The 24,882-nt window shown below is 40.5% G+C and overlaps 1 protein-coding gene across 4 annotated transcripts in view; it reads right to left on the reverse strand.

Moving 5' to 3' along the window:
* tll1 (tolloid-like 1) overlaps positions 1-18,993 on the reverse strand; it is a 62,088-nt gene extending 43,095 nt beyond the window's left edge. The window contains exons 1-2 of one of the 4 annotated variants that reach the window (XM_004549274.3): positions 18,812-18,993; positions 17,018-17,493 (exon numbers count right to left, since the gene is read on the reverse strand). In XM_004549274.3, coding sequence (XP_004549331.1) covers positions 17,018-17,198 — 181 coding nt within the window. In that variant the 5' untranslated portion in view covers positions 17,199-17,493; positions 18,812-18,993. The other 3 variants (XM_004549275.3, XM_076884799.1, XM_076884800.1) reach the window with 3 other exon arrangements.
* Between the last annotated feature and the right edge of the window lie 5,889 nt (positions 18,994-24,882).

Below are 24,882 nucleotides of genomic sequence, written 5' to 3' on the forward strand. Positions count from 1 at the left end.
GTTCACCATTAAACACACGCCGCCTCCCCTTGACTTCCCCGAGTCCCGTGTCCTGTCCATGCGGTGAACCGAGAAGAACTCGGCCGGCTGGATGGCGTGGTCCGGCACCGCTGGGTTCAGCCATGTCTCGGTGAAGCAGAGGAGATTGCAGTCCCGAATGTCTCTCTGGAACTTTATCCTGGCCCTGAGGTCGTCAAGCTTGTTCTCCAGTGACTGGACGTTGGCGAGCAGGATGCTAGGCAGAGGTGTGCGGTGTGCACGAGCTCTCAGCCTGTTCCTGACGCCGGCTCGCTTCCCTCTAGGCCGCCGCCGCTTCCCTTTGTTCTCCCTCGAGATCTCACTCGGCCAGCTCGGATCCGGAGTTAAAAACTTCGAATTGTGAGTACATTGTATACCAATAGAAACAAGAGTGTCACTGTCATACCTAATGTACCCAATGGTGATGATTTTGCCGATTTAGAAACGCTGAAAACTAACTTAAAAAACAAAGACAAAGAAAAAGTGGTCGGAGCAGTCGTGACGGCAGCCGACCTCACCGGCGCCATCTTATAGCGCCGGTGTTGATGTTGATGATGCTGATGTTGTATGTTGATGTTGATGATGCTGACATTAAAAAGCAGTCCAAAAAGCTGTTTTTGCTTCATTTTTTGATATATTAATGAGAAAACATGAAGTGTAATCATTTCAGGGTGACCCTGAAAACAGATAAAAATGTGCATGCTTAAAAAAATCATCATTTATCTATGTTTGTACATGAAAAGGACAAATCAAAAACTTAAACAGAACTTTTGGTCCAACATCACTGTCAGGGAGCACGCTACTTCGATTTTTCAAATGTCAGGTCTACAGGCGAGCTGCAGTGATACCTTGATACCTTTGAGAAGCTACACGGTGGCAAAAACAGCTGCACTGCACGTACTGTAATAGACCTTCCCTCCTCAGTCTCTTCATCACCTCAGTCCAACACACACACATACACACAGACACACACGTAAACACAATTACCCCGCTAGCTTGTAACAATGGACAACTGAACGATAGTCATCTCTGAGTGATTAGCTGAGCTGAGTTATTGGCCTCCACAGGGATTCAAGACACTAATACACTAACAATGGCACGGGAGAAGATTGTCATTTAGCTAATCGGGATTGCCGCTAAAGGAAAGGGGGTCAGGGTGCCATTGTGCTCAACTCGGCACTATTGTTACAGAGAAGAGCAAACCACGGCGTCCATAGATTTATGAATAACAACATCAGATGCAGTCTGGGAGTGTGTTTGGCTCAGTGGTGTTTTATATCTTGCTTAGATTGGAAGGATAGCAATCTAAATTAGAGCTGGATGTGAAGCAATGTGTTTATTTTTATATATTATGTAAAAAATCACCTTTAAAACCAGAAAGAGCCAGCATTTGATCAGGCTGCCTTAGTATAAACTGTGGAGGTAGCTTGAAACAGTAAAAGAAGTAGATGTGCGAAGATATGCATTTATTAAACATCATGGTAATCCCTGCTTTTATTACATAATTTACCAAATGCACATTGTACAATCGAGAGAGAGCAACGATCACCGCAAATGACCAGCAGCTGGCTTTGTTCGCACAATAGTCCAAAGTAGTCTACAGCAACAAAAAGCATCAGACTTCTGAAAGTCTGAAAAATTAATTATTTTCAGTCTTTCTTTAATTAATCTTTCATGATTCACTAAGTCTGACTCTAACTTTGAGCTACAGGTGGTGGTTGCTACTGGGTTCGTGCTGAGCTCCACAGAGATGACCAACCAGTTTTTGGTATTTTAATGAGGGTAGTACGTCACACAGCTTGTGCACAGTTCAGCTTGGAAAGAGATTTGTTTAGGAAAATCCATTCTTCATTTGTCATGAATGGTACTAATCAAACTTCTCGCTGTCATTTTTCGAGTATTTGCAGCTCTGTTATTTATGCAAGAGCGAATGCAAAACAGAATCTGCTATCCCTTTAAATATATTTTTTCCCTGGGCATTTTATAACGAGAGTCTGGATTGGATTAATCCCTGGTTGAAAGGAAAACCATTTAAAAACATATATAAAAAGAGGTTTAATACTATGTGAAAAGGCTGATCTGGGTGCGACTTTGACACATAAAGTCGCAAAAACAGCACAATTACACCAGCACGTTTTTAAAGATGTGGTCTGGATAGTCCTATTAGAATTGTTATTTCTGACGCTAAATTGCTGTGGGTGACAAAGTTTTCCTCTAGCATGTTCTCTGCGTTCATAGTGAGCCACAGAAGAGTGAAAAAACAAAAAAACTGAACAAACAATCGACTTAAATCTGCTACTTCAACAGCAAAAGGACAATGTGACAATCCTCGTACAAACACAGTCTGCATCACCTTGCATGTGCATTGGAAAAAGACTTTCCCTTCATTTTTGCTCCTATTTGTGGGGCAGCGTGAATGTGACAGTGTCCTGAGATTACACTTCTCTTGGCTCTGAACATTTCAGGACAACAAGGGAAAAATATAAGGACTAAAAGTTTTCCAGAGAAAAGGAGCTGACACAAGCAGAGATACAAAGTGAGAAGTGGAGGGGGAGTACAGTGATAGTAAGTTTGGCCCATTGATCGTTAGGGTCTTGTTAATCCATAGAGATACCATAAATAGCCCAAAGTCAAGCCACGGGGTGAGGAGGGATGAGAACAGTGATGCAGGGAGATGCAGGAGGAAAGGTATTGATCCAAAAACCCCAGGACGTCCCAGGAGGTCTACATCATGCTGACCAGGGCCTTACTGTTCGCCCTTCAGCAGGGGCACTGCAGCAAACACACACAGTAGCACACAGGGACACACACACACACACAACAGTAATGCACCAAACACAGTCTGAGAGGTAGAGGCATCACTACTCACACGTATTCACCCCACCAGCCCACCATGTTGCCAGCTAGCAGCGAGACTGCTTTGTGTCTTATTGATCAAGTTCTCAAGCAGACACAGCTGAAGTCAGCTTTCTGCAAGTAATTCTGCAGCCTGACAGCGAATGTCCAACAGATGCGAGCGTCACTCATTGTCATCTGAACAAAGCACGCACACACTGATGCAAAAGAGCAATCAAACATAAGCTTTTAATACAATGATAACACAATGCAATTCAATTAGGATTTAAATAAAAAATAATGGCTGCCCTATTTTAGTCATGTATTATATTTCCCTGCCTGAACTTTTATGGTTGTTTATGATTTTTTTGTGATCACTAGATGAAAAAGATTTTTGTTTTTGCTTGGGTTTCTCTTAAACACTCAGTGAAGCAGTCGTTGCCATGTTCATTTGAGTGCTGCCACAGATATGTTTCAATGCATTATCTTTCCCAGTAGAGTTTGTGATAACAGCATTCAAACTGGAATGATAATACTAATCCTAATGCTATCAGTGAAATGCATATTTAATGTTGATTGATGTATGATTTGTCTCTTTTTTGCAAAACAAACTACGCTCAAAATGCGAGTGCAAAGAGGTGGAGAACGAGCCCATAACTATAACTGCTGAAGTTAAACAAGAATTCAAAGCAGTTCGATCGAAGTGATTATTTCCTGTGTAGTAATGTTTGTCTGGCTTCAGCTTTGTAACGTACCATCTGTTTTCAGAACAACCAGGTTTTAGTTAAAAAATAGCCTGAATGATAGGTATGTATATCTATGAATGCTCAACACACCCTGAGCACACAGCTTACAATGTTATAGATATCTGTAAAGGAGATTGTACATATTATTCATTGCATCTATGCTGATTTATTCATTATGCTTTCACTACCCTGAAAGTGCAGGTCTATAGAGAATGAGGTCAATCTGCTGTTATTCCATGCAATGAGTTGCAACTCAGATGTCCAGTTAGTCCTTTTAATTACTTGGCAGGTTTGTAACACAGCCACTGATGGCCATGTTCCAACCAAACAAGGCATTATGGGATTGCTAAGAGCTATGCTAACAACAACAGCGGCATTTCAGGCATTGAAAATTGCATATGTGACCAGAGAACACCTTCATTACCGCATCTGTCGGTATGGATTTATTGTGCAAAGTTTCCAAAAAGACAAAGAGACTCGAGGCTTCATTAAAGCTTTTAAAAAGGGTTTTGATCACATCACAGCCCTCGTTTAAAGGAGACGCCAGCAGCTTTCAAGGGAAGAAAGTAAACTACTTAGTTCTCAAGATATTTAATCTGTCACATAAGACATTGTCAAACTAAGATGGTGAAAATGCAGCTAGATTAACTGATTTTTTTAAAACAAATTTGTTTGCTTAAATGTTATTTGTGATAAATGTAGCAGGTGTTTTTCTGTACATTTTGACTGCACTACAGTACAGTATACAGTTATGCACTACTGCATTCTGCACTCATGCTGTACTCACTGGGGTGTATCTAACACAAACACACATACACAATGACTGCACACACACACACCTCACTAAGCTCCTCATTAAGCAAATATAAGGTCACAGTGTAGGTGGGCTAAGATGTGGGCATCCATGTGTGTGAACGTGCATGTATATGAGCCCGTTCACTCATGTGATATTATTATGCTGTATATAAATGTGGCTGCAAACGTGCCGTTATATTAAAAAAGAGATTATCTCGGCCCCGTTTGAGGATTTTCTCCAAAACTAATCATTGTGCAAGCTGCTTTATCTACTTTAACCCTTTGCGACCAACAGCAGGTGCTGCAGTTCAACACTGATGGTGCCAGAAAAGGTCATGATGAGGCAAAGTACCAAAAATGCAGGCCTCAAAGAGTTACAATATGGCATGCTTTTGAGGTGAGAGCTTATGAAGTGGATTTATTAAATTGATGCTCCACCCAAATATCTGTTCACTATTGAAACCTCAGCTTTGTTAAGAAGGAAATCTGTGTTTATACTGTAAAGACCTTTTTTGTGCATTTTTAAAAATATATATATATACTGTGTGTATGCTCTGTTGTGTAGTGATTACCACATTTGCCTTACACATGAAAGATTCCCAGTTCTAGACCAGGAGGAGACATGAACCCAGCCTCAGGGGTCGCAAGCTGGTGTAATCCTAGTGCCGGATAAACAGGAGGGTTGCATCAGGAAGGGCAGCCAGCGTAAAATTTGTGCCAAATCAAATATGTGGATCCATCCGCAGTGGTAACCTCTTGGGAAATAAGGGAGCAGCTGAAGATCATTCCTTTGCATTGGTCAGGACTGGATTATCACACTTTGATTTACCCATTGGTGCTCCTGATATTTTGAAGCATTACTTCACTGTCTGGCTTCAAATTCTTTTACTTCTTTAGGCTCAGCCTCGATTTAAACTCAACTCTGCTATAAATGATTCTGTTTTAAAGGAAGTCCCAGATGAGCAAGCAGCCTGTGTGATCAATTTATTCACAAGACTAAAGCGATTGTTCATAAATACTCAAATGGAAGCCAATCATATTGGCTTGTTTAACTGACTTTAACTGAAACATCTAGTCGAGCAAACCAGTGGCAAAGTGAGGGGAAATATCAATGAGCCTGGAAGCTAACATGATCTTTTAAGTGTAAAAAATATGATTACATTAAAAAGCCTAATATGGATTCAAGGTTTCCATGTTCCCTTGTAAGAGGCAACAGTGATACCAAAGATTAAAAATGGATATAGATGGCTCCACTGGTTTGTCAACTAATATTCTGAAACCTCAACTTGGACATTTTGCCCATCACCATCTCGGTCTTTTAAAGTTAGGCACGACAAGTGGAGCTGACTGAAAGACTTGGACACTGCTCAGTGTAACACCAAGATCTTTAAAATCAGCTCCATGATTATTCTTTTTACCAAGCTGACAAAAAACATTATGACTTAGAAACTATGAATCTTACAAGTTCAGTATGTATTGTCAATATGTATAAAGTACCATAGAAAGAGTTAAAATATCATGTTGACCTCTGACCTCTCCTTCAACATCAACAGATTGATCTGAAAGTCAAAGTTTCTTACTGCCATTGTTTGTATCAAAAACATATTGGCATATAGAAAATCATATCTACATGTATATGTGACACGTATATCTTCTAAATACCACATTATAGTTTGCATCCAAATATGATGTCACATTTTTTTTTTCATTTTGATTTTGATTTTATTGATTAGCATTCAAATTCAAATCTCAGTGAAAACAGTGGGGGGAAAAAAACAGTGAAAGCAGAACAAAAATCTACCATAAAGAAAGAAAGCATGAGACAAGGCTAATCAAAAGGTATTGGCTGAAGCATTTGCTTATTACGCCAACCCTTTTCACAAAATATCTTTTTGTATGCAGCTCCTGTACACAGGGCTTGAAGAAAATAATAAAACAAAGCAAAAACCAAACAAACAAACAAACAAACCAACAAAAAAAAAAAAAAAACAAAGAAAAAAAAACTCTCCACCTTAGATAAGTAACTACATCAAAGCAAAAGAATCAAGAGGTTATTTTTTTTTCTCCTTTTTGCTCTTTTCATTCTTGATTTATATATTTTTCTATTACTCTATTTTTAAACATGTTTTTAAACAAGGAAAATGAACTACACCTTTTTAAATCACTGTCATAACTATTCCACAGGTTAACTCCTCTAACAGAAACACATCTCTGCTTTATGTTTGTCCTTATCTTGTTTTTTTTAAAGAAATCTGTTCCCCTTAAGTCATATTGACTCTCTCTGACTTTGAACAGCTTCTGAGTACTGGGGCAAAGCAAGTTATTTTGTGCTTTATACATTATCTGTGCCATTTTATATTCAACTAAATCATAAAATTTCAGGGTATTCAGATTAATAAACAAAATGTTAGTTGGTTCTATATAGTTTGATTGGTTTATAATTCTTATAGCTCTTTTTTGTAACTTGAAAATATGAAGAGTGTTCGTTTTATATGCATTACCCCATATCTCCAGACAGTAAGTCATATATGGAAGCAACAGAGTACAATAAAGTGTGTATAATGATTTTTTGTTCAGGACATGCTTTGTTTTATAGAGAATAGCAATGGTTTTTGACATTTTTGTTTTCACGTGGTTTATATGAGACTTCCAACTCAGCTTATCATCAATTATCACTCCAAGAAATTTATTTTTGTACACTCTTTCAATTTCAATTCCATTAACCCTTATTTTAGATACATTTTTCATTTGTCTAGTGCCAAAAATAATCAATTTTGTTTTCTTTATATTTAATGATAACTTATTTACATCAAACCAGTTTTTTAATATATTTAACTCCGTTTCCGCTGTAGTCAGAAGCTGTTCTAAGTTTTTACCTGAGCAGTATAGAGTGGTATCATCAGCAAACAATACACATTTTAACAGTTTGGAAACACTACATATGTCATTTATATATAATATAAATAATTTAGGGCCCAGCACAGAGCCCTGAGGAACACCACAAGTTACCTTCAACTGCTTAGATTTTACATTATTGAATTCGACATATTGATATCTTTCATCCAGGTAACTTTTCATCCACTTGTATGCTATCCCTCTTATGCCATATCTCTCTAGTTTATTCATTAATATAGAATGATCAATTGTATCAAACGCCTTTTTTAAGTCTATAAAAACACCAACACATCAACAATCAGATGCTCCAACTAGTCTGACTAGTATAAACAACAATGTAAAAGGACTTAACAACTACAACATTTGACCTCTGACCTCACTTTTACACTTCTACCCCAAAGTGTGTTGCATGTTTAAAGACAGGGTTGCTAAGAGACAGAGAATGAGCTGCCTAGTTAGTCATAGTGGTATAATATCATATAATAGGATCAAGTTATTCATGTCAGATCGTTTACAAAGCAATACCTGTAATCCCTTATCTGACTTTTACTGCACTACAAACTTCTTGAATTTAAAAACCCAAATGAATTTATACAAAATACAATATTTCCTTTAAAGGTAAATATTGGAGAGTGAGCTGCCTTGGTGAGTTTGCTTCTTATTATCTATTTTACTCCTAATTTACAAAATTTGCAAAAAAAAAACCAACCACCATATTCGGTAAGTTTTGAAACTGGTGATTGAAACCAGGTTAATATCTGCAGAGGCCATAAATAAATAAATAGTCTTATAGTCTTGTATAGCTTTTGATTGATTTTACCAACCAAAGGAGTCAGTTTAAAGCACTTTCAAGTTGGCCTTCCTTTACAGAGTACACAGAGGGGGGTTGTGTCAAAGCCTATGTGTGACACAAGCCCACGTACCAACCTTCATAACGTTCACAACACTCTGATCGAACATTAGACTCAAACACAAATTGTAAAGTGTTGAAATTCCTGGAGATGCTACATGGATTGTCTCTATGGATTTTTTTTATCCCGAAACCCAAAATAACTGCTGTGAAACCAAACTGTCCAAAGCCCCCATTGTCCATTGTGAAGCAAAGTATGACTTTGAGTAGCACTTGAAATTGAAACGGCCGTTTCTATTCTTCTTTGAGTGTTTAAGATGGAATAATGCTGAGCTACTGCACTTACGCCAAGGTGCTGGAATGTAAAGAGATGCTGCAGTTTTTCTATCACTGGTAAAAAAAAAAAATGTGAAAAATGTAGCTGCTTAGTCCAAGTCCAAAAATGTTCATACCCACACCCTGCTGCAAGTAGATTTGAAAGAGAGAGACACAGAGGCAAGAGACAAGAGTGACATGCAATAGAAAAAAATCCTGAATAAAACAGGGTACTTACAGTGTTGGTGAGTATTCACTGAATTGAAGCCATAATTAGAAACTTTAAAATCACCAGTCGCACTGAGGTCTGACTCTATACAAAACACGCAAACTCTAATTATATATTTTTACAGACGTAAATATAGTCCCAGACACTGACAAAGACCCAGTTACACACTTGTACACTGACACATCACTGTGTTTACCTGCACCACAGTGTGCGTGTGTGTTTGTCTAGAGATTAGAATAAGCACAGTTTCTTCATCCGTGAACACAGCTGAAAACAGATGGCAGGGCCGTGAGGCACACACCTGGACATTTGAAATGACCCGGAATGAAGTCCAGACTGATCATAAACAAATCCAGTTAACAGGAGCTTTTGTCCAAGTGGAGCTATTTTTAGTTTTTTCAGTAAATATTGCTAGTAGTCTATGCCAAGAGATCAAAAGGAAAAGAAGAACATGTTGTAAAATGCTATGGATGGAAGGTAAAGGGTAGGAGAGCACAAATATGTTGAGTAAAAACCACCTTATCTCCACTGTTCATTGCTCAAAGGGGGTTTTCTCTTTTTCTAAGGTCTTGACCTTAAATGTGCTGTGACCTGAGATGACTCGTGTTGTGAACTGGCTGCTGTATAATTAAATCTGAAATGAATGAAAAGATTTCAAAGGCCTCGCTCACTTAGAACTCTGAACTATAAATTGACAGCGAGATCGCGCAAAGACATGTTTGGTATGAGACAGAATAACATGATATCATATGACGCATGCACTCACAGAGCTGGTGTAACCCCCTAATCACTTTGCTGTGACACTGGGATTCCTCCCTAGCGGGTCATGGGTTTGGCCAGACATTGTGACGGGACGTGATTACGGCTCGGTTTCCCGTCGGCGTGCCCCGGGTCTGCACCCAGGGAACGAGCAGCCAACTGGCCTTTAAATGCACAAAGTCATAGAACAGAGAACAATGTTGTTCTTGTTGAGATCGCAGATAGCTGAACCCAGGTGTGACTACATAGTTTCAATTACCGGATGAGTAACTTCATTTGAAGTTGGATTTCAGTGCAGTTGCCGTAAATGATGAGTTTCAGTTAGATTACAGTGCATAAATCAAGTGAAGGCATGAAATCTTTCCAGTGGAGCAGCGTTCACATGAGACTCAGGCGGAATTGATTGACTCACATCAGAGGAATTTTTAAAATAATCAACTTGTAGCTGTTGTTCGTCCATCAGCTGTGCCTCAAATTCCCCTAAGCAGTATGATATTGAGAGGGAAATGGAGACATCGTTTGGTGAACTCTTTACAAAGGAGAAGCAGCACCACAAGGAGTCGTACAGCAGCAGAAGACCAAAGAAGAGGAAAGAAGAGGTACGATGAACTGCCCTCCACAGTCACCTGATCTCAATAGTGCTGATTATCTATGGGGGCAATTAAAGACTGAGAAAACCAGAATTTATGACATCATAAGGATCCTAAAGAGATCTTTGTCAGAGATCTGAACTCAAAAAGATATTTCTCTTTACCTGGTTTGGTTAAACGTATCTGTCTTCAGCCACAGGTGACAATACAGGCTAGCTCAGCTACATGGTCATCACTTTTTTCCTGTAACGTTAGCTTGCTTAGGCATCAAAGATCGCAACTGCAGCAGGTGGAGTGTAGGGAGGAGTTTGCTGCTACAATACTTAGACAACAAAACAAGTTTGACTGCCAGGAGAAAGATGCTTTTCTTCAGACATTAATGTGTGAATGGGTCTGATTTTTTATTTTTTATTTTTTTGCTTCTATAAATACCATCAGGGAAAGCTGGGTGACATAAAAGCACCTAGACATTTAATAATTGAACGGTGCATGGCAGGTGGGCGATGTGAAGACGATGCTGACTCATGGCTTCTGCTGCTCCGGAACAATGACGCTCCAGAACAAACAGTCGGCCCTGGGCATGGCCGCAGAGTTTGTGCTGAGGCGGGAATCCTGAGGAAGACTTCGGAAGCTCAGTGGCAGGAGCACTCTGCTCGGGAAAATCCTGTTTAATATAATATGAGTGAGACCACTTGCTCCCTCGCTAACACACAAAGATGCAAGGCAGCCGCGGTGCCAAATGTACACATACACATGTTGCTCTAGTTTCCTTCCTACTGATGAATGGGGGAAGGGATGAACAGTAGCTGCAGCTCATGTCACGACTTGGTGGGCTGCATGTACAGTACACAGCGAACATATACCTGCACAGGCGTTCAAATCCCAGGATCTGAGGTACGCTTGGGACACTTCTAGAAAATTTAAGTGTGAGTTAAACTCGTACTAATCAGCTGTATTGGTTATCATTACTAATTTCTTTCTCTCTATGCCACAGTGGGTTTTAAATCAAAGAATAAAGATGTGATTGAAGCGCAGACTTGCAGGTTTAATTCAAGGGTTTCAACAAAAGCCTTGCATTAACTGTTGAGGAGGAATTACAGCCATTTCATTATACAGTCTCAACATTTTCAAAGGCTCAAAATTAAATCAAAAATTGATTGACAAACAGCTCTTTTATAACCAGGTTACTCCTGTTCCTTTCTATGACAAATTAAGCAGATAAAAGATCTGTATAATTAGCCCAGTGCATTGTTTACAAAAAAGGAAGCCTGAAACACTATAGATGACAACTAAAGTGAACAACCATAGAATTATTCCCATTGTTAAGAAAAACAACAACAACAAAAGTATGGAGAAGGGGGGAAACAGTTAATTGTTAAAGTATGCCACGTCATGTATAAACCATGTTGGAGGTAACGTTATGGCGTCGACGTGTATTCCTGTTTGTGTAACCAGGCTACTTGTGTTTTTTATTTATCATGCAACTGCTGATAGAAGTAGCAGGATAGATTTTGAAGTGTACAGGGTTATGTTCTCTGCTCAGACTTAGCCAAATGCTTCAAAACTGATCAGACAGTGCTTTACAGTGCAAATGGATAATGACCTAAAGTTTATAGCAAAAACAACACAATAGCTTCTCCAGCCAAATAAAGGCCATATTCTTGATTGGCCAAGTCGGTCTTCCGATCTCATCCCAACAGAGCAGCTTCTATGTTATGGAAATGATGACAAAGAGAGCCACAAACCAGCAGCACCTAAAGGTGATTGCAGTAAAGGCCTAGCAGCACTTTGCATGGATATATTTATGTACAATGTATATCAACCTGTATATCAACATCAGATTTGTTTTCCCCAAAAATTGATAACAGCACCTGCTGTGCATCTGCAAGCCACTTTGCAACCTCCACCACAGTTCCTCCTTTTCATGCTACAGTATGTCTGACTTAATCCGTGTCCTGTTTATTTTGGATTTGTTTTGTTTGACGCTCTTTCTGCTGTTCTTCTTGACTAAAACAAACCTATCCACGAGACTTTCAAACAAGCACACCCTGCATCTTGTTCTGTGGTGAACAACATAACGCAATTGCCTCAGACTGTGGCGTACACTTTAAATGGTTCTTTAAATCCCATGTGCCAGAATCTTTTATCTGCATATAAAATGAGAAACTGATAGAACAGATCCCAGTTATTTTACAGTAAAGTACAGTGTAGTATGGTACCTTATATATTCTACCATCACATCTGAATCAGCTTCAGCCAATGTGAAACGGTTTATGAGGTGATCCCTCCAATGAAAGGTTGAATTGAAGACTGTGATGTAACTAGCCATATTACCTGACTATGTGCAGTGACAATCTGCTTTAGGTGCACATGATGCAGAGAATAAACAACTTTGTTTCATTCATTAATTTCATTCATCTATTCTCCGAACTGCTTATTCACTTTAGCATTGTGGGAGGCCTGAGGCTATTTCAGCTTTCAAAGGGCAAGAGGTGAAGTACACCCTGGACAGGGTGGCGTGGTTAACGCAGAAATATAGACGTTGGCAACTGTGACAGAGTTTTAGACTCACTGATTAATCTGACATGCATGACTCTGGGAGGAAGTTGGAGCACCAGAGAGAACCCACACAGGCACAGGAAGAATATGCAAATTCCACACAGATGTGCCTGTGCCAGCCGGTGGATTCAAAGCTAGGACTTTCTTGCTGTCAAGCAACAATTCTTAACTATTTTGCCACTGTGCCACCCCTCAAACAAATTTTGTATAAAATTTTTTAAATCTTTTAAGTCTTATGTTGTAACACCTGATCTCAGTGATGTGTCCATAAAAAAAAACAACACACTGTGCCCACACACACTCCTACGATGCCCGACTATTGTGTTTAAAGTAGAGAAAAGGTAGTAATGTCTCTGATTCCTCCTGAAGAAAAGACCCACAGCCTTTAGATACCGAGGTTTGTTTAGCTTTCACTCGATGTGTGTGAGGATTTTATGAGAACAGTGATTTGGAAGGAAGCATGAATGACTCTTGAGTGAGCGTAGGGGCACATACGTGTGCGCATTTGTGTGTGTGGGCGTGCGCGTATGTGTGTCATCTCCAGCTGAGTAGCAGGATGCAGACAACCAGGAAGAGATAAGCGCGGGTGAATGGAGGGAGCTTAGCATGTGTGTGTGTACCGTGTGTGTGTGTGCATGTGTGTTCGTGTAGGGAAATCACTTCACAAAGGCATGGAAGTGTGTGTTCCCCTGTCTACCAGCGCGGGACTCGGAGGAGATAAGCAGACAGCCAAATATTCCCCTTGTGTTTTCCCAGCAAAAACAGGAGGCGGAATACCAACCACTCAGACCGATGCCATGGGGTCAGGCGTGGAATGAGTCGCGCTTCCACTTCTTACAAGCTGCACATAGCTGCCAAGTCAGTGCATTAATTGCAACACGATTACTCCAGAAAATCTCAGGAGATGTGTGCGTGCGAGTGGGTTTAAATTCAGCTGCACATCAGCAGACACTTGTGTGTGTCTGTCAGAGGCTCTGCAGGCTCACACTGAAACATTTGTGTGTCCGTATCTGTGGCTGGATTAGCATATTGAAAGCTTGTATTTCAGAATGTGCAGGTAGATATTAAATGACATGCTCCCACACAGTACTAAGTGGAACAGTTACAGACATCAGGTGGTGAGGATGCAGGCATAAAACAAAAAACAGAATCATTTACTCGTTTGTATTTACAGTAGTGTTATTTTTTAGCCCAAGACTTGTGCATCTAAACAATAAACTGACACCATAAAATGATGAAAACTTTGCAAACTTTGAGCCAGATGAGAAGATAAGCAAACTCAATCTGCTGATGAGCATCATGCAAAACAGGCCAAAGCTCCAGAGCACCCTCCACACCAGTGGCTCTAAAAAAAATTTCTGCCTTCAGAAGCCGTAATTGACCCCACTACACACACATGCACAGCTTTCAGCAATTATTAACAATAAAAAATGACTCAAATTGAATTTTAGAGAAGTAAAGGTCATCAACATTGCATCACCAGACTTTATTATCTCTGCACAAATCTATCCATCCTCTTCCACTTATCCGATCCTACACAAATCATTCAAGTTAATTACATTTTTTTTAACCTTGGTCGTCCACACCCCACCCACAGCAGTTTCATACCTCACCAGTGGGGCTGCATTCACAGTTTAAAAAACCTACACTGACTCTGAGATGAGATGGTTTTGTCATTTTCTTATTATAAACCAAATCATCAGAGGAGAAAGTAAAAGGAGAATGAAATTTGAGGACTCAGTATTTAATATAAATGAGCTATACATGTTCAAATGATGTAAAAAGGTGCCAGCTGTCAAATGTCCAATAAAACAGAAATGCCTGAAAACAAATGGCACTTGTAAAATTATAAGGCTTATAAGATGAACGTATGTGTTGATTATTAGGAGTGTGTGTGCCTGTGTGCGTTTATGCAATTTGCTGCAAGAAACCTCAGCAGGTGAGTATAGAAGGCTCTTTATGTTCATCGATATTTTCAGAAAATAAATACATTCGCTGTGTTTTTTCTCTCAGTTATTTTAACCTTAAAGACTCGCTCGGTCTCACAAACATGCGTAGACTTACTGACTCCCTTTAACCTGCCGGGCTCCCATCAAAACACACACAAACGAATGAACGGTAAGTTCTTTGCATAGCTAAAAAGCCACAGAGACATGGGATTGCAGAGTCAACATAAAAATCACCCATAGAGATCAGTGTGACATGCACATGAGCAAACACACATGCAGACACACACACACACACTGGCCAATGTCCACGGTTGTCAGGTTTGTGTATTTGGTATGGGAAGAATGTGTGTTGGTCAGCGTGTGGACGCTTAGCGCTCTGGGGTGGAGTTCTTATCAGTCCAATGTGTCATCGCAGACAACATTAAGTACCACTAAAACACACATGGACACGCATGTACACAAACACACACGGAGAAAGACACACAAAGTCAGGAGGGTGTAACCCCAAACAAGGATCCAGATTTTAAAAGATGCTTATTTATTTTACACCATCCCAACATCCCTCTTATAGAAAGAGGAGAGGAGAGGGTCAGAAAAACCTTAAAAAATATATCAAAAAGATATTAAGTTAGATTATGAAATTCGTTGTTCTAGGCCTAAAAGCAAGAAGATCAACACACATATGTCCTATTGTTGGCGTTTTCTCTCTCATTTTGGAGCAAACTCGAGCACCTTGAGCCTACTGTGATTATGAATTGCTGCTCTATATATGAAACTGAACTGCATTTTCCCTTTTACCTAAGACACAATTACTAGGTGCCAAATGTTTCTTATTAATGGTTTGTGCACTTCAGGGACAATTAGGGGAGGAGCCAAGTAGTGGCCAAGGGTGGCCAGGGCCACCACACAGTTAATTGTGGTCATCCAACACAACACAGGATGGAGCTCCTCAGGGCACTGTGCATATACTCATCAGCCCTGAGGTACATGTATTCTTCTGTTTTACAGGAACACCTTTTTGCAGAACAATTTCTCAATCATTTTTGTTCCCAAATGAACAAAAACATAAAACCTAGGAAAAAAAAAAAAATTTTTATAGCTTATCAATATTTTAAAAATTAATAACTTGAGCAACAGCACAAGCTTGTTTTCATCAAGTGAAGGTAAAAAAAGAAGCATAAGATGTATTGTCTGTATAAGATAATAAGAAGAGTGAGGATTGAAGGATTTAATCTAATTATTCTTTGGCATACAGTCATTTCCACAGTGGCTGGTGGTTGAATCCACTGGCCTGTTGGGCCTTTTCTGTGTGTTTGCATCATCTCCTAGTGACTCCGTGGGTTGTCTGCCGCATATTAGGTTATTAGTGATTCTTAATTGATTGTAGGTAGTGTGTCTGTCTGTTTCTCTGTCAGCCATATGACAGGCTGGTGACATGTCCAGGGTGTACCCTTCTTCTAGCGCTAGGACAGCTGGAAGAGGCTTTCACAAAAATTGTAACCCTTAATTGGATAAGCAGAAGAACATGGATGATTCACACCGCTGAAAACGTAATAATACCAGTTTCTATCTGGTGTATCTTATCTGGTGCTGCCACTGGTCATCATTACACTGGTAACAGTCTAAAACATTTCCCATATAGCCAGCCTTAATAAAATGGGGATACGTAAATGGTCACCAACAAATACTGCATTTAAAGGTTATGGTCCAGGCGCTAACAGAGGAGAATAACTAGGAGGAGAGGGACTGGTTAAGAGAGCGACTATATAAAAACCAAAATGACCCCCCCTCCCCTCCCCCTTCCCGCCGCCAATAAAAGACCTATTAAAAAAATACACCTCTTATGTATAAAACTTTAAAACTTTAAAAAACTGGCAACCACTCGCTGACACAACAGACACATTTATTTTCGATTCAGTGAAAGATTTTCTTTCTTTTATTTTTTACACACAAGAAATTCGTTCATAGCGATTAAGCCACATCAGGGTGTTACTCCACAACAACTACACAAATGTTAAATGTTTATCACGTGTGCACGCGCATGTGTGTGAGAGACAGAACGTGAATCCGCGCCTGTGTAAATCCAGCTGTTATTTTTATTCCTGTTATTAGTTGACTTGACATCTGCACACGCGCGCAAACGTATGCGATCCATGCGCGCCACCAATATTTGGACTCTGGGGGATGCTTGAGCTGAATGTGAGCATGTTTGTGTGTTTGCATGCATTGAAAAGTGCATCAGACTTAACGTGACCGTCACCGTGGCATGCACGTGGCATGCATCTGCGAGATCGCTACAGACACCGACACCGGTTATGCGGTTATTGGCAGAAGCGCGCTGTCATCCCTCATACACACACGCACGTGCCGCCTCGGAGCCAGCTGTAGGAGGGCAGGATCACCGTGACCAGAGTAATAAATATAGTTCTTGTGTTACTTTTATAATTTAAAAGCTAAAATAAAGTAAAATGACTCACCAGCTTTGCAGGGGTCCTTGTAGTCAATGGTCTCCGCTCTCTCTTCCTCATAATATTCATAGTCTGGCTCCTCGTAGTCGAAACAGTTACAAATAGTAACTTTGCCCCAGAAAGTCAAGCCGGCAAGCACCAGTGTGATCCAGCGCATCTTACCAGCAAGTGCGGATGGCACACGGTCCATCTGAAGACTGAAATAACCAAATAACGGCCTCTCTGCTCGTCTCGTGCGCTACTGAGAGATGGACAATCCAATCTCCGAAGCACGGCGTTAAGAATTTATCGGGCCATCTTGAAGATTGGCGTCCTTTGTGACAGTCTGCTTGTGGATGGTGTAGGTTGTAGTAAGTTACCCTACTCCGACTGACTCTCCTCCATGGTTAAAGTACGCTGAGGTTTCCGTGCGTCCGTCTCTCAGTCAGCAAAGTGTCCGCTGAGAAGCTCCGCTGTCCTCCGCTGTGGCTTCGCAGGTGAAGCTGCTGCTAGACAAGCAAGAAAGAGGAGAGGTTAGGAGATCAGGGCTGGGTGATCTCTGAGCGTAAAGACGCACGGTGGTGTGTCTGCTGCTGCTGCACGCACGAGAATCATCCACCTTGTGTGTTTCCAACCAACACTCTTGTCCCTCGCCTAGCGCAATCTCTCTCTCTCTCTCTCTCTCTCTCTCTCTCTCTCGCTCTCTCTCTCTCTCTCTTTCTCTCGTGTCCGGTGGTGGTACTGTCTCTCTCTCTCAACCCAAGTCAGCGCACCGCCCATTCACACACACACACACACACACACACACACACACACACACACACACACACACACACACACACACACACACACAACCGCACTGTTCGTCCCAAGTGGTGCAGAACCACACGTCTCTGTCTTCTTTTGTCTCCATTCAATGGACCATTCGCAGTCTTCTTCGTTCGTTTTTTTTAATGCGCAAAACTCCTGAGCCTTCTCTCTGATCTCAGAGAGGAAGCCGCTCACTAATCATCACCGGCTTAATTGGACCTTTATTCACATTGACCCGCAAAATAAAGTGAACTGGCAGTAAAGAACCGGTAGCGGTAAAAGTAACACGGTGGCCACAAATTTGCCTGTGACTCTAAGTAGGTGTTATCTGGTTATTCTGAGGCAGGTGCCAAGTAGGTGAGAGCCAAACCATAAACGCCCAGAGGCAGGAGCTTTACAGTCATGACGTGACAAGTGGTCTTTTATTCTGGCCCCCTTCTGAGTTGCTGTCATAGAGAGAGGGAGAGGGACATCAGTTTTAAACCTTTGAAACTTAAATAGTGAATTTCAATAAATAAATAAATAAATAAATCCCTACTGAACAATGGCCTTTAGAGTGGGAGATAGTCTGCAACCCGAGATAGATAGATAGACCAGTCTGCCATTCACCTATGATGTCTTCTCTAATCTCTCATAAATACCCTTGGCAGCAGTAGGTCGGTCAACAACCGAGTTCGTGATCCTCCCCTGCATCCCTGACATCCACAGGTCCAGCGCAGCAGCCTGAGCGTGTTAGTTCATGAAAAGAACGCTAAGAGCATTTAGGCAAGAGGGGGAGAAAAAAATCCTTTACAGTCAATTTCATTTGACGTATTTTACTCTAATTTCGCACGGACTGCAAAGTTGTCAGGAACCACCCATAATCTCCCCCAGTGCTGCCTATACACGTGCACATGCACACACGGAAGACTACAGCAGTAAAAATAAAACCCCAGCAGTTGTTGACAGACAGTGAACACCTTGCCAGTGTAAATCCTCCTGAGACAAGCTCACCCATACGTCTCCACAGCTTACCTGCTGCGTTTACCTGCCCGGGGCGCGTTGGATTGCTGCGGAGCCACATAGCGACCCATCGTGCTGCAACTGTGGGGACTTTCTCCGGAGTCTCAGGGGGTCTCGGGGTGTCACTCGGTACCGGCAGTTTCAAACGTGCCTGACTCCCCCCATTTATTACCGGGAGATTACCGGAGCGCTGTCTCTGCCGCTCCCGACTAATCCTGCCCTCTGGGAGAGGTAGCGGCGCGCTGACGTCACGCCATCAATCCAGCCGCAAGCTGTCCACTATCCACGGTTGGACACAAATCCCTTAGAGCATAGGTGTCAAACTCTGGCCCGTGGGCCAAATTTGGCCCGCAGCCTAATTACATTTGGCCCGCGAAGCCATACCAAATTACTATTAGAGCTGGCCTACTGGCATTATACAGCTAATGTATATATTGTTTAGTATTAAGCTTTGCTTGTTCCATATTCAGTTTATCAGCTAAACTTGTCCATAAGAAAAGATTCATTCTTATATCTGGAGGAATATATATATATATATATATATTTTTTTTTTTTTTTTTTTTTTTCAATAAATATTAACGTTAGCCCGCGACTTTGTTCCAGTTTTGAATTTTGGCCCACTGTGTATCTGAGTTTGACACCCCTGCCTTAGAGGCAGCACACACGCGCGCACACGCGCGCGCGCAGGTCGACACACTCCTGGTTTTTTTTGTCCCAAAATTAACCTGCTGGACAACCTGAAAGTTTGTGGGATAGAAAAAAGGAGCAACAACCAACTCTGACAGGATGAATCTGTGTCAGTCTGATTCCTCATACTAAGATCAGGGTTCTGATATTATCAACGAGTCTTAATGGCAAGAATTGCACTAACAAGGATAATAAAAATAAATAGGTAGATAAAGAAAAACTTTGGGGAGAGCAAGCAAACTGCCATCACCAGCAGGGTGTGCTGAAGCACTACTGCTTAGCTCAGCAAAAAGTTTGGCAGGTAAATGCCACGAGCCACTACTCTAAGCCAAAACGAGCTCTTGCCCTCCCACTCCACATTTTCAACCATTGTACAAAAACAAAAGACAAATGAAATTTTAATGAAATAAAAGTCAGCACAGCAGCACTGGCTGACACTTGCTTGTGTGTTTTCCAACCAAGTCACCTTCACTCAGCTTCATTTCACTTCACAAGTTTCTACTGGTCATCCATGCCTAGGGGTATCTTATAGTTTGTGACTCACTGCACTAATCGGTGTGTTTAAGTGTGCAGTTGTTAACCGCAGGTCAAATACATTCTTTCTACATCCATGTTATGCCGATGCGTGTTGATTTGCATAGACGTTTGGGTGAAGCTGGTGGGCATGTTGTTGTTTTGGGAGTGCATGTCACAAGACTCGTACTTACCACGAGAACAGTGTTAAAGTTATTTTAAAAAGCCTCCACACTTTACTTAGTGTTTGTGTGCGTGTGTGTTTAGTGCTTATTTGTGGTCTGCTTTTCCCTCTCGAACACCTGCAAATTAACACCAGGGAAGGCATTTAGTGGCATTTTTGGCCTTTCAAGCCACTTACAGTCCATCTGTGTGGTTACTACCCACCAAATCTATTCAGCAAAAACGCTTCCTTCTTAAATAGGCTCCAGCTATTGAAATTAATGCTGTGTTCAGGTATTTGTGTCCCTATTTAAAGCACTTATCGATCAGTGAAACTCTGTGAAAGTACCTCGCCAGCATTCTGACCCAGCGCACTGACCACCACCCCTCCCTGAAGCCACACTCTCTCATATCCAAACACACACATACACCCGCACACAAATATCAAGAGGAACCCTCAAACAAAGCAGCAGCCCCTCGAGACTCCTCCAAGTGCTGTGGTCTGCAGGTATTGGAGCACTAATATTAGCTTTGTTTCTAGATGCAGTAGAATTGAACTGCACCAGGTTTGCTGCACACTACTCTGACTTCAAAGATATGCATTATCTGAATCAGGCATTTGAGTGATCCACTCTGGTTATAACAGACTGTTTAAGCTATCTTTGTCACTCATAGAGTCCCCAGTTACCTTGAATTAATTCTGCTGTAATCCATAGAAACATATCAAATCCACAGCAACATTTCCTACACTGCCATTCATCTATATGAAGACAACAGCCACATTTTCATGATATTCATGTCAAAATATTACATTCAGCTTTGATGTGCAACATATTCATCAACCTGATGAAATGCTGCTAAAAACAGAGATTTTGACCCAAAATGTGACTTGAATGAGATTTAAAGCACGACTTATCAAGCTGAAAGAAATCTGTAATGTAAAAAATGTATGCTATAATATGAGCATACAGCTGTTTTTACTTAAATAGATAAAAACAGCTGCATGCTCTGGAAGGCGGACACAGTGGTGGTGGTGGAGCATTTAGCTGAAGAAGCAGATGTTTCCCTCAGGAACATGTTAAGTATGTTATGTATATTTAGCAGGTTTCCAAGAACATAAATAATACATGTACACTACAAACGCCCCTAAATCAATGCATACAGCCCTAAATGAGATCTTAAATCTGAAGAAATTGATCATTGCATGAGAATCTTATTTCTGGTGACCTGGTGTATCTCTTTGTTTACTGCTACAGCAGTATAAGTAACACAACATGTAGTGGTACACTGTGACGCCATGTTACTGTAAGCATTGTTCAAGTAAATATCATGTATATTCAGGTAAGCTTTTGTTGCGATGCAACCTACTGAGAACCTGTACTTAGTTCTCATAGCTGGTGGATATATCATACAAACAACACAACTCTCTTTTCCTCCTTTTGCTACCATTTATTCTATTTACATTTATTTTTGTTGGTGTTTTTTTCCACTTGATGCAGGATCAGCAGATCATTTCATTCAAATTTCTGACTTTTCTTCATAATTTAGTTTCTGTCCTTTTTTGGTTAAAATATTTTTTTAAATGGCTCATTTGTGACGTAGCACAGTGCTTTGTAACGGAAAGCATGGCTAAACATCGGTCAGTCATTCATCCAAAATAAACTCCTTGACTGGACTTTAAGGCCAAAGACTTCAAGGGTCAAGTTTTTAACCACAATAACAAGTTTTTAACAAGCCTGGGTAGTTGACTTTGTGGTAGGACTTGACTTAAGCGGTCAAAGAAGTGCAGGAGACTGATGCTTTGCAGTGTAGCAACTGATTTATTCACCATTTTGTGACCCAAACAATATTTACAAAGAAACAAATAAGAAACTCAACTCCAAATTAACTCAGTTCAAATAAACATAACTGAACTTAAATCAACGGAAACTAAGGTCAGCCTGCACACAGCTACACTGACCTGAACCTTTCTCTTCGAACACCTGAGTTTTTCTGCTTAAATAGTCCACTTAACCAAACAATTTCTCCTCTGGACTATTCCATTCAGTAGGTAAGATGAACATGATTATATTCAAACCTCTACTGCCACTCTTTACTAACAACATAAACTCTATGGTGTAATCAATACATAGTACAACAATAAATCTATTTCTCCATAAACCCTCTAAAATCAACTTTATTAAATTACAAGAATTCTTCCCCTTCTGCACCTGGTCTCATCCTGTGACCTCAGATGAACCCAGAAGCTATAAAGCAGGAAGTAAAACTACATTTCCTCCTTTTGTTTCTGGAAGACAGGTAGGTAAGGTAAGTTCTAAACAATACAAATTAACAGTTGAAATAAAGAACATGTTAACTTAACAAACTCGTAGGAATTGATTTAAACCAAGATGTTATATTATATAATCTGTAAAAGTGCAAAACATAAACAAACCCGGGATAGTAGATGTTTGCCTGTTGCAGACTACATATGAAATATGGTTTAATCAGAACAAGAATGTTGACTAAGAATATGGACAAATGGTCTTCTCACCCACTTTGTCACAGACTCCATAAAACAGTAGTATTTTTCAACACTGGTAACCTACGTGATTACAAAGACATTTCCTGTATACATTTTTTGCCCACTAATCCTTCATTTATTATATCTGTAACTTTGTTCATCCCCTGCTGTCCTCTAGTTGTTTTTCGCTGTTTTTTGTTGAAGGCCTCATAATTCAATATCCTATTTTTTAAAAATGTTTAAAATAATTACATCTGTATTTATAAATAGATGTAATAATTTATTTACTGCACTTTGGTCAGTGAAATCTGTGTGTAAAAATGTGTTTATAATATGTGCCTTATAAATAAATGTTTACTATCTTACTTGCCTACTTATTTAGTTACTTTTTTGTACGAGTTTATCCCCACAAACTGCATTGTGGGAGCAAGAACCCCCAAAGAGCAAGTGATGCTGACCGCCTTTGATCGAGCCGGAGAAACCTCACCTTTCTGTATCTTTCTTTATCCTCAGGGCTTACAAAGCTATGACCGCTAGTTAGCTAATAAACTAAAGTCAACTATATAGAGTGAACTACCTAGTCACATGAGGCAAGGTGTGAAAACAGGTGTAGGTTTTAGTGGACTTTAGATAGTTATATTAGTCCCGGTGTTAGATTCAGACCTTCCTTAGAGTCTTTACCAGACAGTGTGCTTGCTTTCTTAGGCATATCAAAACTGTTATATAAAAATAATTACCTACTCTTTTATAAAATAAAAGATAAACGAGATTCCTTGGTTTCTTAACAGACACCACTGAGACGATAACCTCTACTACAGCATGAACATCATACTCTTGCCCGACCTCTGTAACTTTCACTGAAGTAAATTAGTGAAAGATAAGTTTTGGATAGCTAATAAAAGAGGGGAACAGGCAGAGGCAGAAAATGAAGACAAAGCTAAAACGATAACAATACCTTAGGTAAGAAAAAAGAAAATATTATGTGTTCTCCTAGGTCTGCTGACTGTGGAAGTGTCCTAAGAGGTTTATGAAATTCCTCAAGAGGAAGCAAAGAGGTGGCCAGAGACATCCATCACCTTTTGGCTAAAAGACAGTCTGCTGACACCACAACAGAGCCCAGCAGAGGATGATGATAATGCCTGGATATTGCTCGGTAGCTTCAAAAACACGTCGAGGCAGTTTAATTTCCTCATAACTTTTACTGCTGAAAAAGAAAAACAAAGCATACAAAAAAAAATCTCGAAACAATGTGAAACTTGAGGTTTTTATTTTTAAGTTCAGCAGCAAAAGGAATGAAGGCGCCCATGTATGCTCTCTGTCCGTGTTACTGGAAAGTGCATATATATGCAGCACTCACATACAAGACACACATGGCAGCTACTATGTGAAGTGGCTCCTTATGTAAACAGAGCGAGCGGAGGGAAGACGAGGTGTGGAGAGGAAATCCTCTGCATAAATGCCAAGCTGTGCGTGCCATTCGCTCTCCCTTGTTCTTATTTCCTCTTTTCTGCACCTCTCATGGCTCTGATTCTGCTCCTTCATCTCTCCTCCGCTACCTCTCGTGCGGGTGTGCGCGTGCCAGTTTGGAAAGATGACACAGACCTGCTTTTTGTCTTTGTGCCACCAGAATTTGCCGACACGGGAGAAGAAGAATGAAAGCAGGATGCACACTGGTGTCAAAAGATGGCCGCAGCTGCAAGGAGGTAGAGACGGAAAAACATATGCAGGAAAATGAGGAAGGGAAGATCTCCCAGTAAATGCCTTACTGTAAAAGGGTCAAAGGGGCTGTTGAACCTTTACACTCTTATATACAGTGTCTAAGATTCTTCCTTAGCTGTGTCCTGTAGAGTTCATGGATATGTTATTTTTTTAATCTCAAATCATTTGCTGGTACTGAAATGTATTTAGAGCCTAGTGCTGATATATTTATCAATGAGAATATAAAAGTGACATCTCCTATTGGTTTTGGACTTTGAACTGTTTTTTAGAACCAGAAGTTACCACATTTAGATTGAAGGGTGGAGCGCTAAGTTGTGCAGGTACACAGACACACGTATCAGCTCATTTATAAAGGCTGCAGACTAATAAAACACTGGAATTTCACCATAGCCCCATAACCGAAGCCCAACCTTCTCAGAAGGTCTGTACTACACAGCAAGCCAAAATAGAAATCTGATAATCCATTAAAAATGCTCCAAAAGGCACGATGACTGACCCA

The sequence above is a fragment of the Maylandia zebra genome, linkage group LG6 (assembly GCF_041146795.1).
Source record: "Maylandia zebra isolate NMK-2024a linkage group LG6, Mzebra_GT3a, whole genome shotgun sequence".
Taxonomy (NCBI): domain Eukaryota; kingdom Metazoa; phylum Chordata; class Actinopteri; order Cichliformes; family Cichlidae; genus Maylandia; species Maylandia zebra.